Source organism: Rhinopithecus roxellana, chromosome 17 (genome assembly GCF_007565055.1).
Source record: "Rhinopithecus roxellana isolate Shanxi Qingling chromosome 17, ASM756505v1, whole genome shotgun sequence".
Lineage (NCBI taxonomy): Eukaryota > Metazoa > Chordata > Mammalia > Primates > Cercopithecidae > Rhinopithecus > Rhinopithecus roxellana.
This window is the reverse complement of record NC_044565.1, coordinates 69,614,772-69,631,560: the sequence shown is the minus strand read 5'-3', so window position 1 is coordinate 69,631,560 and position 16,789 is coordinate 69,614,772. Positions and strand designations below refer to the sequence as shown.

Below are 16,789 nucleotides of genomic sequence, written 5' to 3'. Positions count from 1 at the left end.
GTTACTCTTTGGGTTATTATCTATAACCATACATTAAACCTGAAATTGGCCATTTTCCAGAAATGAACATTAATAAGAAAAAAACATACCTCACCCTGCAGAGCCAAGTGCTATGACCCTGTTCATCAAATTCATATTCTAATTCTTCTCCTGTGGGAGAAAGACAGACAAAACAATTTTAATAGAATCCAAAAATTACTAGTTGATACAATGAGAAATGAGAATAAATGTTAAATAAGAACAAGTTCCTATCCTAACACTTCGGGAGGCTGAGGCAGGACGACAGCTTGAGTTTAGGAGCACAAGACCAGTCTGTGCAACATGGCAAAACCCCATCTCTACAAAAAAATACAAAAATTAGCCAGGCATAATGGTACATGCCTTTTGTCCCAGTTACTATGGGTGCTAAGGCCGGAGGATAGCTTAAACCCAGGAGGTTAAGATTGCAGTGAGCCAAGATTGCACCATTGCACTCCAGCCTGGGCGACAGAGTGAGACCCTGTCTCAAAAAAAGAACAAGTTCCCATATTACACTCAATAAATTTCAATGCATTTCACTTCTCATTCCTAGGGATTATCATCTGATAATAAAATTAGAGTAAGTCTGAGGCAGAGAAAAAAGCAAACTCAAAGTAATCAATTCTCCATTGATTGTAGTACACTGTACTACACAGTGTACAGCTTTGTACACTGTGTAGTACCTTTCACTTTTATAAGTTGTAGACTTAAGTGGTTATTTTAACACAGTTGCCTGGTTTTTAGAAGCACAGATATTAAGTGTACAGCTGTTTCATATATTATTTATATATACATATAAAATATATACAGATATACATACATATACACAGATATTCTCTCAAAGTATTTCTACCAAAACAATCCTCTATGGAAAAAAATTTTAAATCATATAATATAAAGTCAAAACCCATATTAAGAATTACAAAAGATCAGGTGAATTTGGAATTAAAAAATTACAGGAAGTTGGCTCAATTTCCCCACCACCAAAGTCCAGGATCTTTTGAGAAGAATGAGATGAGTCAGGAAAAAGTACTTCTTTTTTTTAAGGTAAGAAGAAAGACTAACAAGATTTTTATGATTTTTTTCCCTCTGCTATACTAATGAGGAATAATTTTCAAAATAAACCTAAAGCAACTGACCACAAGAGTAAAAAGTGAACAAGAAGGACAGCAATAAAATTATAGCGTATCTTAGTATAAAGCTCAACCTGAAGCTCTAGAAAACCACACTGCTCTGGATACATTTTAGTTGTAGGGTCAGAATCTGTTTACATACCTTCTCGGTCAAAAAAGCCTTGGAGGGCCTTTTTGGGATCCTTTATATAAAAGGCCTCCCTTTCCTGCTGAAACTCTAAGACAATAGGGTTCTCTTCGGCATCATCCTCTACTGCATCTTCTCCTACAGGATATGGGAAAGAAAGAAAAGACAATCAGACATGAGAAGAGACGATTTTAATGATACCCACTATTCTTTCAGGCTGCATAAAGACATAGTTCAGGCTGGGAGCAGTGGCTCACACCTGTAATCCGAGCAACTTGGGAGGCCGAGGCAGGTGGATCACAAGGTCAGGAGTTCCAGACCAGCTTGGCCAACATGGTGAAACCCCATCTCTACTAAAAATACAAAAAATTAGGCTGGGCGTGGTGGCTCACGCCTGTAATCCCAGCACTTTGGGAGGCCAAGACGGGCAGATCACGAAGTCAGAAGATTGAGACCATCCTGGCTAACACGGTGAAACCCCATCTCCACCAAAAATACAAAAATTCTCCAGGCATGGTGGCGGGAACCTGTAGTCCCAGTTACGCCGGAGGCTGAAGCAGGAGAATGGCGTGAGCCTGGGAGGCGGAGCTTGTAGTAAGCCAAGATGGCGCCACTGCACTCCAGCCTGGGCGACACAGCGAGACTCCGTCTCAAAAAAAACTCGGGAGGCTTAGGCAAGAGAATTGCTTGAACCTGGGAGGAAGAGGTTGTAGTGAGCCAAGATCGCGCTACTACACTCCAGCCCCAGCCCGGGCGACAGAGTAAGACTCTGTCTCCAAAAAAAAAAAAAAAAAAAAAAAAAAGATGTAGTTTATCTGTGATGAAAAATAATACATACTTGCAGGGACAATGGGTGGAACAAACACAACCCACCAGTATGAGCATATTCAGGTTTTCTAAATTGTGTGATAAATCAAAACTTGTTTTCATGGCACCTTAATTTTTTTTTCCTCCATTATTATATTTTAAAAGTAAAATTACCATTGTGGAAAAAAATTTGAGCTCCTCAGTCTGGCATTCTTGTTCTCTCATACTCATATCTAACTTTCGTTTCCAATATAATTTCCTAATACTTCTTACATCTGCCAAATAGACTGGTCTACTCACAACTTCCTTAAAATCATCAATCCCTACCCTGAATACCAATCCCAATACTCAGCTTCATAAGGCTTTTCCTTTCCTTCAAGTTCCAGCTCAAAAATCCTCATGCTTATAAAGTTTCCCTGCTGAGTGCAGTGGTTCATGCCTGTAATTACAACACTTTGGAAGGCCAAGCGGGGAAGAGGAGGGGGTGGATCACAAGGTCAGGAGTTCAAGACCAGCCTGGCCAATATGGCGAAACCCCGTCTTTACTAAAATAAAAAAAATAAAGTTTCCCAAAGATCTAAGTCAGTGCTGTCCAACAGAAATATAATGAAAGCCGTATGTATAATCTTAAATTTTCTATTAGCCACATTACAAAATAAAAGAAACAGATAAAATTGTCATTTCAGCATGTCATCAATATAAAAATATCATGAAAGAGATATTTTATGTTCTTTTTTTCAGACTAAATCTTTGAAATTCAGTGTGTATTTTGCATTTACAGCACATGTCACTTGGGACTAGCCACACTGCAAGTGCTCAGTAACCACATGTGGCTAATGGCTACCATATCAGACAACACAGGTCTATCTAAGTCCCTAGGGACTGTTCTCTCTTCTCCAAACTTTCACTCTAGCTTACTTATGGTTCTAGCTTTTGTTTGGCACTTAGCACAAGTAATTTCATAACTTTTCCTGTCTTCCCAATATATATTAAGGCCATCTTCTACCTTTTTATATTCCCATCTCCTGAATATCCATTTTCTAAAATATCTGGTGTTAAAGAAAGTTTATTATTTTGGCTAAGGGACCAGCTTTCTCTGATTAGATATTCCACATTTCAGGATATTTTCACAAAGTACAAAAAATTCAAGAGAATATCCTATATTGAATAACATCCCATTTATTTGATTGAATAGAGTTCCACCCCCTCCAATGATAATCACATAGCACAAGGTCAGTATTTAATAAATATAAAATTTTAGAATTGTAAAAATAATAATTTTATGCCTAGGACAAGTTTTGAACAATAGAGTGCATTAAAAACAATTTTTTAAAAAATCTGAAGTGCCTGTAAGTCAATTTCTTTACATCAGTAAAGTTAATGAATCACTCCGGGTTTTGGTTACCTCATGTGACCCATGAAAAGCTGTATGATTTAGAAAAACATTTAAGGGTACCACTAGTAATGAACGTAAAATATTAACCTCCGGCAGCAATTTTAATTTCTTACCCATTCCCCAGGTGCAACCCATCTCATCATCTTGGCTACCAGCATTTATCTTCCTTTCAGAGGTATCCATTTCCTCTTCTTCATCTGAGTCTTCTCCTAGCATCTTCTTCTCCAACAATATTTGTTGCTGCTTGCGCAATTCCTTCAACTGTGTTACTGTTAACTCGGATTCTGCCTCTCGGTCTTCCTCTGGTCCCTGATGAACCAAGAAAAAAAGGTTATTTATTTATTTAGAGACAGGGTCTTGCTCTGTCGCCTAGGCTGGACTGGAGTGCAGTGGCTGGAATACACCTCACTGCAGCCTTGACCTCCTGGCTCAGGTGATCCTCCCATCTCTGCCTCCCGAGTAGCTGGGACCATGATGCCTGGCTAATTAATTTTTTTTTTTTTTTAGAGACAGGGTCTTGCCATGTTGCCCAGCCTCCTCTCAAACTCCTGGGCTAAAGCGATCCTCCCGCCTGGGCCTCCCAAAGTGTTGGGATTACAGGCGCGTGCCACCGCACCTGGCCAAAAACCAAACAAACAAACAAAAAACTATTTTAGAGTTCGGGATTGTGAACATGACTTTCAGAAATACGGCAATGTGTACAGCGCTCTGGAGATGACAGGCCAGACTTGATTCCTTCACTTTTGTAATCGCTGATTAGGAGATTCTTTTTCCTCATCAAAAGCTTAAGAAGCCCAAGAACGCAGCCCAATGAGCCCGATATTTCAATTCTAGGTTTTTCTACTTACCTGCAGGATAAAGAGCCGGGTGCTGCCTCCGAAGCGAACAACATGCCCAACGTGGACTCGACAGTAGGTGCGAGGTGGGATGCGAGTTTTGTTGAGAAAAGTGCCATGAGTGCTTCCCAGATCGTAGAGGTAGAAGCCCGGCCCGCTGCTATCGCATTCTCCGTCAGGGCCGGACGCCCTGTGCTGCAGCACTGCGTGGTACCGAGACACCGAAGGGTGCTCCAGGCACACGTCGCAGCCAGACAGCCTCCCGAAAAGGCAGTAACTCGTCCCTTTCAAGCTACGGGTGCCAAGGATAGTGCCGCCCTTCAGGGTCTCTAAGCTGTAGGGGGCTGTGGCAGGGCCACCCCATGGAGGCTCTTGGTAGGGGGGAGCCCTGGCTGAACCGCCAGAGGAAGAAACCGCTGTCGGGGGGCGCGACTGCTCCTCCTGTAGACTCCTAAAATCCCCGCAGTCCGGCTGAGGAGGAGGGACGTCGAGCTCCCCAGAACTGGAGTCCTGCAACGCAGTGGGCCCTTCCTTCTGCACCTCCTCAGGGTTTGAAGAACTGGTGGCCGGGGCCTTACTCCGCGCCGCTGCGGGCACCGGCAGAGCTGGCTTCTTGAAGTCCCCACTGAGCTCTTGCGATGCCAGCGGCTCTGACTGAGAGAGAATGTCAGCCATCCTCAACCGGTGCAACCTCGAAATCCGCTCCTTCGAAACCTCACCCTTCGGTCTTTACGTTCCTGTACACGTCCCACTCTCCCAAGGTCCCAGTGGCGTCTGCAGGCGGCGATGGTGAAGTTTCTCCTTCACGACCTGGAGAGTTGCAAATTGGTGCTAACACGAAAAGGTCATAATACGAGAAAAACAAAACGGTTATCGGGATGCTGTGCAGAACGGGGACATCTTTAGAGGTTACAACGAGATCGTAATGACTTCCTGTTGCATAGCTTGATTGAGAAGAAGCGCTTCCGGCGGTCTTAGCTCACTAATCAACAAACCAGCTTTTGGGGCTTGACGCGACCCTTGCCTCAGGCCTCTCGGGGTCCAGACAGACGCCCAGCCCGCTCTGCGAGGCAGCAGTGAGTAGTGTGGTACCTCCTTGTCTCGGTTCAGTTACAGACCTCCCCTTCTTCCGGCTGCTCTGGACAGCAGGCGACCTCAGGACCCTCTGATTGGCGCCTGCGCCGACGGACCGTGACCGAGAAAACCCCTGGAGGGACTTGGGCATTCCTTGGGCTCAGTGCCTGTTCTTACTGCTCCTTTCGGTAAAGTAAGGGAAGAGGGCGACTTTTTTTTTATTTCGTTCATTCATTTATTTTTTTCTGAAATTAATTATTAAGGCAGAATAGTTTAGTGGTTAAGAGTGCAGACTCTTGAGACTGTCGATTTTCGACCTCGCCATTTGTGACATTGGGCAAGACACTAGGCCTCAGCCCTCACTCTGAAAAATGGGGATAACATTATTAGCTTCATAAGGTTGTTGGAAGAATTGAATTAAACAATAAATGCCAGCCGGAACGGTGGCTCATTCCTGTAATCCCAACATTTCGGGAGGCTAAGGCGGGAGGGTGGTTTGAGCCCAGGAGTTCCAGAGGAGGCTGGGCAACATGGCGAGACCCTGTCTCGCCAAAAAAAAAAAAAAATTCTGGCGCACGCCTGTAGTCCCAGCTACTCGAGAGGCTGAGGTGGGAGAATTTCTTGGGCCCAGGAGGTTGAGGCTGCAGTGAACTATGATTGTACCACTGCACTCCAGCCTGGGCTACAGAGTGAGACCCTGTCTCAAAAAAGAGACAAACAAAAAAGGTAAAGTGTGGTATATAGTAAACATTCAAGAAATGCCAGATAGATAATTCTCTGTGCCTGGCCCTGTAACAAGACCATGGCCATAAGAAATAGACAGGAGGAAAAAATCTATTGCAATAAGTACTAATTAAAATCCAAGGATAAATGCTGTGACGTAGACATGCAAAGCACTGTGAGAATAGAGAAAGAGAGATGCACTGGGGAAGTGACGGAGGGTGGGGACTTATGCTGTACTTAAAAATGAATATGAGTCTGCCAGGGATGTGCAGGGTTGGCAGAGCATTTCTGGCAGAGTTTGCAGCTGGAAGTGTCAACTGTGGAAATGTATAGCATTCTCAAGAAACTGAGTAGTATAACGTTGTTAGAACAAAGGTAGTCATTTCACCCAGGGTGTTCCTCCTTTGTGCTTCCACTACCCCAGGTCCATATATCTCTAGAACAGTACTTACCACGTACTTTCATATTGAAATATTCTGCTTCTGTTTCTCTTCCTCACCTCAGGGCAAGGATCTCACATTATCAGTCTTTGACCCGCACAGAATGCCAGGCATTTGATAAATGTTTGTTGAACTTGAAGAGACATATGGACAATGAATCTGCAAAGGTGAGTTGAAACCAGATTGTGAATTTTGTTGAATGGTAAGCCAAGGAATTCTGACTTTTTCCAGTAGGCAATGGGAAGCCATTAGATTTAAGTTTTAAAATGAGTAAGTCTAGCAGCAGTGTAGAGAATAGATTACATACAAAGAGAGATTGGAGGAAGGGATACCAATTAGGAGGCAGCAGAAATCTCTCACATTCCTCACATTCTATATGTCAAAAGTTGAAAGCATAATGCCATTTATATTAGTGGTTCATAAATTTTTCCACCAGGACCATGCCTAAGACACACATAATAAGAACCACTTCTTACTATCTTTAACGCTACTTGCTTTTCTCCTATTGATCCAGCACAAATGTATCAAGATACTTTATCATGCCTTGCTTATTGTTCAGGATTGAGCATGATGGTAGTTCTGGTAATGAGTTAGTGAGTGAGAAATAGGGATACTAGAGCTCTAGATGCTGTTGTAGTTGGTCCACTAATGACCCAAATTCTACCCTGTGGTTCAGTGTAGTAGGAATTGTCATAGTATGACAATAACCAGCATCTAACAGTTTTGTTTAGGGAGAACATCTTTGGTCCTACAGTTTTGCTGACACTGACATTTTTCTAAGTGGTCACAAATAGCCTGCTTTTTACATAAATAGCTGGCTAGACCTTGTATTTTTCACTACAGAAGCCTATAATCTAAAGTTGCCAGGATTTAAACACATTACTTTTAGGTTATCGTCTACATTTATCCTGAGACCTCTTCTCTTCTTATTCCAAAATGTTGAGATACTGGGGAGAGATACCAATATCATCAAGCCAGACCAACAGAAGTTCCTTTGATTTGCTCCCACGGGAGTTCCGTCTGGTGGAAGTCCATGACCCACCCCTGCACCAACCCTCAGCCAACAAGCCGAAGCCCCCCACTATGCTGGACATCCCCTCAGAGCCATGTAGTCTCACCATCCATACGATTCAGTTGATTCAGCACAACCGACGACTTCGCAACCTTATTGCCACAGCACAGGCCCAGAATCAGCAACAGACAGAAGGTGTAAAAACTGAAGAGAGTGAACCTCTTCCCTCGTGCCCTGGGTCACCTCCTCTCCCTGATGACCTCCTGCCTTTAGATTGTAAAAATCCCAATGCACCATTCCAGATCCGGCACAGTGACCCAGAGAGTGACTTTTATCGGTAAGGCAAGGCTTTGCTGTATCTTACTTTTCTCAAGTCATCTTCCCAACAACCCTGTTAAGCTTGTAATAGCATTTCCATTTCCATGCGAGGAAAATGAGGATAAGAGTAGTTGACTTGGCCAAGGTTTCTCAGGTAATTAGTGAGATGTCTAAGTTTTGAATGCCAGTCTTCAGAATTCAGGGTCTGTATTTTTTAATTTTTTGAGTGCTTACTATGTGCCAAGCACTTTACTAGGAGCAGGGTAATACACTGGTATGTAAAAAAGGCCATGCCTCATAGTTCTTAGGATCTAGTCTTTCTCTTTAATATAAAAAGTATATTATGGGTTTAACTCGGTGTCTTCAAATTGGAATTCATGGACTTATTCTGGTATTTTTAGGAATCCACAAGACTATACAAGAATCTTTAAATTGTGTTTTCATTTTGATAACATAGTTTAAGAAATAATAATATAAGCTGAGCACAGTGGCTCAAGCCTGTAATCCCAACACTTTAGGAAGCCAAGGTGGGTGGATCACTTGAGGCCAGGAGTTCAAAATCAGCCTGGCCAACATGGGGAAACCCCATCTCTACTAAAAATACAAAAATTAATCAGGTGTAGTGGCTGAGGCACGAGAATCACTTGAACCCAGGGGAGGCAGAGATTGCAGATGACTCCACTGCACTTCCGCCTGGGTGACTGAGTGAGACCCTGTTGGGAAAAAAAAAAAAGAATAATATAAAAATATTATTGATCCCTGCTACTCAATATCTGGTCCAAGATCTGCAGCATCAACATCACCTGGGAGTTTTTTAGAAATGCAGAATCTCAGGCCTCACCCAGTCCTCCTGAATCAGAATCTGCATTTTAACAAGATCTCCAGGAGATTTGTATGTGCATTTAAGTTTGAGAAGCCCTGCTCCACATCCTCTGAAGGGGACTGCCTTATAACCTAGAGCTACTACTAGATGTCAGTGTGCAAACTGTATTTAATGCCAAACAATTACTTTTTTTCTTTTCATTTTGAAATTTGCCAAACCTACAGAAATGTGTAAGTAGTACTCAACAAACATCCAAATACCCTTCACCATGATTCACCAATGTTTAACATTTTGCCACATTTACTTTCTCACATGTGTGTGTGTATACACATATATACACACATATACAAACATACATATATGCATACTTGTGTATGCACACATTTTCCCCCAAACATTTTAAAGGAATTTGCAGACATGACCATATTTCACCCTTAAATTCCTCAGCATGCATATCCTAAGAATAAGGAAATTTTCCTGCATAATCATAATACCATTAACACACCAAAGTAAATGAACATTAAATACTACTTAATAAGTTCATATTCACATTCTTCCAATTATCTTTTGTAAATATCTCCCCCCCTGCCGCCAAGTCCAGGACCTAACAAAGATTCATGCATTGTATCTGGTTGTTATGCCTCTTTAGAGTCTTATGAGTTCAGGTCACTTGTAGAATGTCGCAATTACTGGATTTGTTGATTATCTCCTCAAGATTAGATTCAGATTAAATATGTTTGGCAAGAATACTACAGAAGTGATATTATATGTTATTTATTACATCTACCTGTTGCCAATAATACTATTTTAATGGTTCCCAAACTAACGAGAAAAGTACAGAAATAGACTAAATACATAAGGGTTGCATTGCAGTTGGGCCAGGTGAAGGCCAGATTATATCAAGGTCCACTGTAATAAAAAGTTCTGAAGTCACTGGAATAATGAAAAGGGGAGGCATAACTGTTATTACATGCACAGCAAATATATGCTAGCATAGACACGCCCAACTCAAAAAACTTGCTCTGTGGTGATCAATACTGTATTCACATACTGAGGGCAATTTAATTTCAACAACATAATGTTATCTATCATATTAAATTGATAGTGTTATTTATTCATTTTTAGTTTTGTATCAAATTTATATTGTTAGTAAGAGCCATAACCATCAAAAGTTTGTACATGGTTTTATTTTATACATATTTAAGAAACTGTATAACAAAAATAATTCGCATCAGCTATGAGGCCACCAAAAAATTATTTTCCTTTGAAAGAGGTCCACATATTATTCTAGGAAAGTGATATTGGTTTAGTTATCTCTGTTTATTAGGTACCTCTGAGGCCTTTAGCTTTTGGCCAAGAGACACTGGCCATGGAAATGATAACGATAGTAAATGAAAAGTTGCTTGGCAATTAATTGTCTTATTCTCAAACTATTATGTAAACTGCAATAGTTGCTATTGAACAGGTCAGGGTTTGGGGGTGGATAACCCCTCGGGTACTTTTGTACAGTGCGTGATGACACATGCCAAGTATGAACCAAGGAAATATGATTTTCTGTGCTCTATTTTATTTTTATTGGTAAAATAAATTCCTTTGTCAGGGATAGGCAGAAGCCCATAGGAAATTTCAAGAGACAGGTAAATTATTAAAAGCTTCTTAAGTTATTTTTGGACCACATAGCTTTCTTAAATTTTTTCTTGGAAATATTAAGATTTCTGCAGTGGTGATTGGGGCAAAATGGTGTATTATGAAGGATACGGTTTCTGGAGTCAGAAGCTTTACCACTTATTAGTAACATGTAAACAAATTTTGGCAAGTCAGCCCTTCTGAACCTGTTTCCTCTCCTGGCAAATAGAAATAATAATAATGCAGACCCTACCCATTGCACAACACAGGATAGGATGAAAATGCTTTATAAGCTATATACGTTTTAAATTGCTTTTATAAAATTGAGTTGCCTTCCCTGTTTTGAAATGGTCCCTTGTAATTTTATAAGAATCTAAGAATCTTAAACTCCTGGCAAGCTGTGAAGAATCTCTTTATTGGAACTGTGAATTTCTAAAAGTTTGTATTAATATATTGCCCAGCATGTATGAAAACTAGGTTACGGTAAAATAATTAGAGCATCACTGAGCAGTGTCTGGGCGATACTGTTAATCCTAAAAGTGATCAAAATTGAACAGTTGCTAGAAGGAAACTTTCTTTAGATATCCTTTTGGACTGTGTATTATAGACATGTATTGCCTAGATATCCTTTTGGACTGTGTATTATAGACATGTATTGCCTATTCAAACTATGTCTTTGGAGGAGATCAAAGATATGACCATGGGTTGCTAAGACATGTCCTGATAGCAGCAGGATGAAACTGAGCTATGTAACTTGGATAGAATTTCCCTGGAAAGCTAGGCCAGTGGCTTGACTGGAATTGTAAAACTCCTGGGGAGACAGGTGAGGTCACCCCTTTGCAAGAACATTAATAACACCATCATATCTCCACTTTCAGTGGGAAAGGGGAACCTGTGACTGAACTCAGCTGGCACTCCTGTCGGCAGCTCCTTTACCAGGCAGTGGCCACAATCCTGGCCCACGCAGGCTTTGACTGTGCTAATGAAAGTGTCCTGGAGACCCTAACTGATGTGGCACATGAGTATTGCCTGAAGTTTACCAAGTTGTTGCGTTTTGCTGTGGACCGGGAGGCCCGGCTGGGACAGACTCCTTTTCCAGATGTGATGGAGCAGGTATTCCATGAAGTGGGTATCGGCAGTGTGCTCTCCCTCCAGAAGTTCTGGCAGCACCGCATCAAGGACTATCACAGTTACATGCTACAGGTGAGGCGACCCTGTTGAAAAGTGGGCACAGATGTCTGTGCAATCTAGGAGTGTTCAGCAGGGTCCCATAACACTTGGTCTAGAGTGCAGAGCACAGAGTCTTGGAACCGAGTGAACTTAACATACTTTTATGATGGCCCTAGCGATGTTCCTGGCCAAATGGGTCTCCTTTAGTCAATGAACGGCCACATTCACAGATACTTCCTCTGGAAGAAACTATCCACAAGTATATGGAATCTGAGAGAATGCAGGTAGTCTGATTTTATTCATCAAGTATTTACTGAGTGCCTGTTGAGAGTCGAGCATTGTGGGATTCAGCAGTTAGTAAGTTCTGAGCGTACATTGTTTTTGAAGGGAAACAAACACAAGTCAACAAAAAATGATAAAACAATTTCAGGAGCTGGGCATGATGGCACATGCCTGTAATCCCAGCTACTTGGGAAGCTGAGGTGGGAGGATTGCTTGAGGCCAGGAGTTCAAGACCAGCCTGGACAATATAGTGAGACCCCCATCTCTATAGAAAATTTAAAAATAAAAATTAGCTGGACATGATGGCTCATGCCTGTGGTCTCAGCTACTCGGGAGTGTGAGGTGAGATCACTTGAGACCAGGAAGTTAAGGCTGCTGCGAGCCATGATTGTGCCATTGCACTCCAACCTGGGTGACAGAGCAAGACCCTGTCTGAAAAAAAAAAAGAAAACATAGATCTCCTACTGGCAGTCTTCCCGCCTCAGCCTCCCAAGCAGCTAATATAATGGTTTGACTAGAATTATAATATATATATCTAATATAGCTGCTTGGGAGGCTGAGGTGGGAGGATTGTTTGAGGCCAGAAGTTTAAGGCCAGCCTGGGCAATATAGCAAGACTTAGCTGTCTCTAAGCACATACTCACAAAAATACAATTTTGTATAATGTTAAGTGCTATGAAAAAAAGTAAAATGATATTGCCTGGAGGATGGGTTGGTGGGGGGTGATTTTGGTTGGAACCAGAAATATCTAATCTCTTCAGCCCTTGTGCTCTTAAGTCATTTGTTCACTGTTTCAGTCTCTGCAGGTCTAAAATATTTAACACCCAAGAAAAAAAGTCTTTGCTAAGTGATCCAGATTTCCCACACCATTGATTATTCACCTAGGATACATATGTCAACTTTTTTTTCCTTTTTTTAGACAGGGTTGCCTGGGCTGGAGTGCAGTGGCACAATCACAGCTCACTACAGCCTTGACCTGCTAGGCTAAAGTGATCCTTCCACCTCAGCCTCCCAAGTAGCTAGGACCACAGATGTGAACCACCATGCCCAGCTCTTTTTTTTTTTTTTTTTTTGTAGAGATAGGGTCTCACTAGATGTTGCCCAAGCTGGTCTCAGACTCCTAGGCTCAAGTGGTCCTCCCGCCTTGGCCTCCCAAAGTACTGGGATGACAGGTGTGAATGACTGTGCCCAGCCTCCTGTTAATTTTTATAGCCAAAAAAAAAAAAAAAAATGTAATCTTTTGTCCCAGTTCTGTTTTAACACTTTTTTTTTACTTTTTTTTTTGAGATGGAGTTTTGCTCTTGTCACCCAGGCTGGAGTGCAGTGGCGCAATCTTGGCTCACTGCAACCTCCACCTCCTGGGTTCAAGCGACTCTCCTGCCTCAGCCTCTCAAGTAGCTAGGATTATAGGCATGTGCCACCATACCCGACTAGTTTTGTATTTTTAGTAGAGACGGGGTTTCTCCACGTTGGTCAGGCTGGTCTTGAACTCCCGACCTCAGGTGATTCCACCCGCCTCATCCTCCCAAAGTGCTGGGATTACAGGCGTGAGCCACTGCGCCCAGCTACCTTTATGTTACTTTTAATTAATCACATACACATTCTCTGCCAAACCAATTTTCTTTACATATCTCTATCACTCATAAATGCAAACTCAACACCTTAAACAAATCCCTACCATTGGCAGTGAATGTTTTAAAATTCTGTTATTCATGTTCTGTTGGCTTTTCCATGGGATGTCACAAGCTGACTATACAACTTGCTTTTAACATTTCCTTGGAAAATTGACTCTTGCTTGCCAACAGATTAGTAAGCAACTCTCTGAAGAATATGAAAGGATTGTCAATCCTGAGAAGGCCACAGAGGACATGAAACCTGTGAAGATCAAGGAGGAACCTGTAAGCGATATCACCTTTCCTGTCAGTGAGGAGCTAGAGGCTGACCTTGCTTCTGGAGACCAGTCACTGCCTATGGGAGTGCTTGGGGCTCAGAGTGAACGCTTCCCATCTAACCTGGAGGTTGAAGCTTCACCACAGGCTTCAAGTAAGACAAATAAACTTACTCACTTTGATTCTGGGAGATCTGCCAATTTCAGTACTTTTCGCTTTTGGAATCAAGCTCAAGAGGTAGAAGAACAAAAGCAGCAGTGGACACAATGGAAAGTCCTAAAACGAATAGTTTCACCTATCTAGAGATCCCAGCATTCTTCTCTTTCTAATTAGTGAAGAGAGGATTAGCAGCTTTACAGGCATTCTTTAAAATAATCCCTAGTTAAGATGTAGATGCAATATGTGTTGTCCTGTTGATTACCAAGGCTGATTCAGCTGATCCAGCTGGTTGGGAAGCTATCCCCTTCCTCCTTCAGTATTTTTTCTTTAGTATTCTGTATTGGTCCTTCCTGATGCTTGTACTTCATTGAATAAGACAGCTGCCAGATAGATGGGGGAGTGGTAATTGCTCAAGGATGTTCTCAGAGTTTTGCTTCCCTGCTAAAGTACTCTAACAAATTGAAGATGAAAGACACTGAAATAGGGCTTCCGGCCAGGCGTAGTGGCTCACGCCTGTAATCCCAGCACTTTGGGAGGCCGAGGCAGGCAGATCACGAGGTCAGGAGATCGAGACCATCCTGGCTAACATGGTGAAACCCCGTCTCTACTAAAAATACAAAAAATTTGCCAGGCATGGTGGCAGGCACCTGTAGTCCCAGCTACTCGGGAGGCTGAGGCAGGAGAATAGCGTGAACCCCGGAGGCTGAGCTTGCAATGAGCCAAGATCGTGCCACTGCACTCCAGCCTGGGCAACAGAGCAAGACTCTGTCTCAAAACAAAAAAAAAGGCTTCCCAGTTAGAGGTATCTGGCTTCTTTTTCCAGACTCTGTGATTACCTTAGGAGCCAGGACAACTAACTGGTTATGTGTCAGTTAGGTTGCCAATTAGTCTGGGCACTCAGTTGTTTACACATATAAATTGTCATTTCATCAATGCACAAATGACTCAAATAGCAAATCCTCAAATGTGGTCTAAATGGAATTAGGTCATACTTTTTAAAGTACTTTTAAAAGTAAAACACATTTTAAAAGTGTTGGGCTGAGAGCCTTTCACTATGGAAGAATAACCATAAGAGAGCAGCATTGCTAGAACACATAGAGAGATGGGAGGGCCAAAGAGAAATTGTTACGGACTTCGGGACCATGTCTCTTCAAAGGACACCAGGTAGAGAACTGCTGTTAGCATTATGTAGTGACCGTTAACTTTTCATAATGTGATTGATGACCAGAGACCCAAACAAAAGGCAGGAAAACAAGATGGCCCCATAAAAGAAGGAAGGACAAGCAAACTAAAGAGCTGAACAAGGCCTGTGGTTGTGCATGTCTTTGGGCTGTGAGACGGGATCTTTCCACCTGCCTAGTTTCACTTCCCTGGTTTAGGGAAAATGGGAGTGGGTGAGGTAGAGGAAAGAAAGGTAGAAGAAATGGAAAAGAAGATAATCAGGGCCAGTAATTTTTTTGTGATGGTTAACTTTTTGAAGCAGAGAATAACAACCATATTCTCCTGACAAGTACAGAATCAGAGTGAAAACTGAGCTCAAAGAATATTAGTTGGTCCTGAGTGATATATTTACTCTACTTTGTTCTACACTTGGCTTACCACGAGGTATATGTCCACCTTTCCTCTCTTTCTAGGTGCAGAGGTAAATGCTTCTCCTCTTTGGAATCTGGCCCATGTGAAAATGGAGCCTCAAGAGAGTGAAGAAGGCAATGTCTCTGGGCATGGTGTGCTGGGCAGCGATGTCTTCGAGGAGCCCATGTCAGGCATGAGTGAAGCTGGGATTCCTCAGAGCCCTGATGACTCAGATAGCAGCTATGGTTCCCACTCCACTGACAGCCTCATGGGGTCCTCCCCTGTTTTCAACCAGCGCTGCAAGAAGAGGATGAGGAAAATATAAAAGGAAAAGAGGGAGATTTTTTGTCCAGACCTACTAGACCCAACAGAAAAAGTTTTTATATTAGAATCTGTTTCCATAAAAATTGATTTGACTCCTGTTCTTAAACACAAGTGGCTTTTCCTTATTCCAGAGGAACTGGACGTCACCAAACAAGGTTGCATTTTACTTTTGCATCCAGTTTTCATAGTTTTCCACAACCAAGCCACCTTTCACAGATGAAATATGAGGCTGGCATGGCAATCAAAGCAAAGCACTGTCCTCGACTGTTGTCTTAACTATGACTAGACATGTTACTTAGCTTCTCTACAGCCATTTCTCTTGTACAACTGAGAATCATACTTCTTTGACCTACCTTGTAGAGATGTGAGGATTTAGATGTTTGCTAACTTCAAAACTGTGCTTGAATAGACTCATAATATATGCTCATATCAGATGTCAGTTTTCATTTAACTTGATTCATTTTTGGCTCAGGTCGTTGGGAATCCATTACTAATACCTAACAGGAAATAGCGAAACACAACATACCTTATCTGTTAGTCACCTTCTTAAAACTGTTTTTGCAGCCGGGCGCGGTGGCTCAAGCCTGTAATCCCAGCACTTTGGGAGGCTGAGACGGGTGGATCACGAGGTCAGGAGATCGAGACCATCCTGGCTAACACGGTGAAACCCCGTCTCTACTAAAAATAAAAAAAAAAAAAAAAACTAGCCGGGCGAGGTGGCGGCGCCTGTAGTCCCAGCTACTCGGGAGGCTGAGGCAGGAGAATGGCGTAAACTCGGGAGGCGGAGCTTGCAGTGAGCTGAGATCTGGTCACTGCACTCCAGCCTGGGTGACAGAGCGAGACTCCGTCTCAAAAAAAAAAAAAAAAAAAAACTGTTTTTGCTGCTTTTGAAGTGTCTTATTTATAAGATCAGAGGTCTATGGTGACATAGCCTTTTTGCTTATTCAGACAGCTCTCTCCTATCATCCACATATTCGTCTCTAGACTTATTCCATCCATCCTCATCCTTTTGGCCTTTGTTATTTCTGTTCAGACTCACATACTTTCACCATATACATAT

At 42.2% G+C, this 16,789-nt stretch overlaps 2 protein-coding genes across 6 annotated transcripts in view; one reads left to right on the top strand and one right to left on the bottom strand.

Moving 5' to 3' along the window:
* Positions 1 to 5,437, bottom strand: part of SLC4A1AP (solute carrier family 4 member 1 adaptor protein) — a 32,014-nt gene extending 26,577 nt beyond the window's left edge. The window contains exons 1-4 of the mRNA XM_010371200.2: positions 4,330 to 5,437; positions 3,595 to 3,790; positions 1,294 to 1,416; positions 90 to 150 (exon numbers count right to left, since the gene is read on the bottom strand). Of these exons, the coding sequence (XP_010369502.1) occupies positions 90 to 150; positions 1,294 to 1,416; positions 3,595 to 3,790; positions 4,330 to 4,992 (1,043 nt within the window). The 5' untranslated portion in view covers positions 4,993 to 5,437. The remainder of the gene's footprint in view (positions 1 to 89; positions 151 to 1,293; positions 1,417 to 3,594; positions 3,791 to 4,329) is intronic.
* Positions 5,274 to 16,163, top strand: SUPT7L (SPT7 like, STAGA complex gamma subunit). Of its 5 annotated transcripts, none has more exons than XM_010371196.2 (6): positions 5,274 to 5,393; positions 6,619 to 6,721; positions 7,499 to 7,903; positions 11,212 to 11,536; positions 13,591 to 13,828; positions 15,468 to 16,163. In XM_010371196.2, the coding sequence occupies exons 2-6, from the start codon at positions 6,708 to 6,710 to the stop codon at positions 15,728 to 15,730; spliced, it is 1,245 nt and encodes a 414-aa protein (XP_010369498.1). In that variant the 5' UTR covers positions 5,274 to 5,393; positions 6,619 to 6,707; the 3' UTR covers positions 15,731 to 16,163. The 5 variants fall into 5 exon arrangements, with proteins under 5 accessions (XP_010369498.1, XP_010369496.1, XP_010369497.1 ...); XM_010371194.2 differs by having other exon boundaries at positions 5,276 to 5,579; XM_010371195.2 differs by having other exon boundaries at positions 5,279 to 5,584.
* The last annotated feature ends 626 nt before the right edge of the window (positions 16,164 to 16,789 follow it).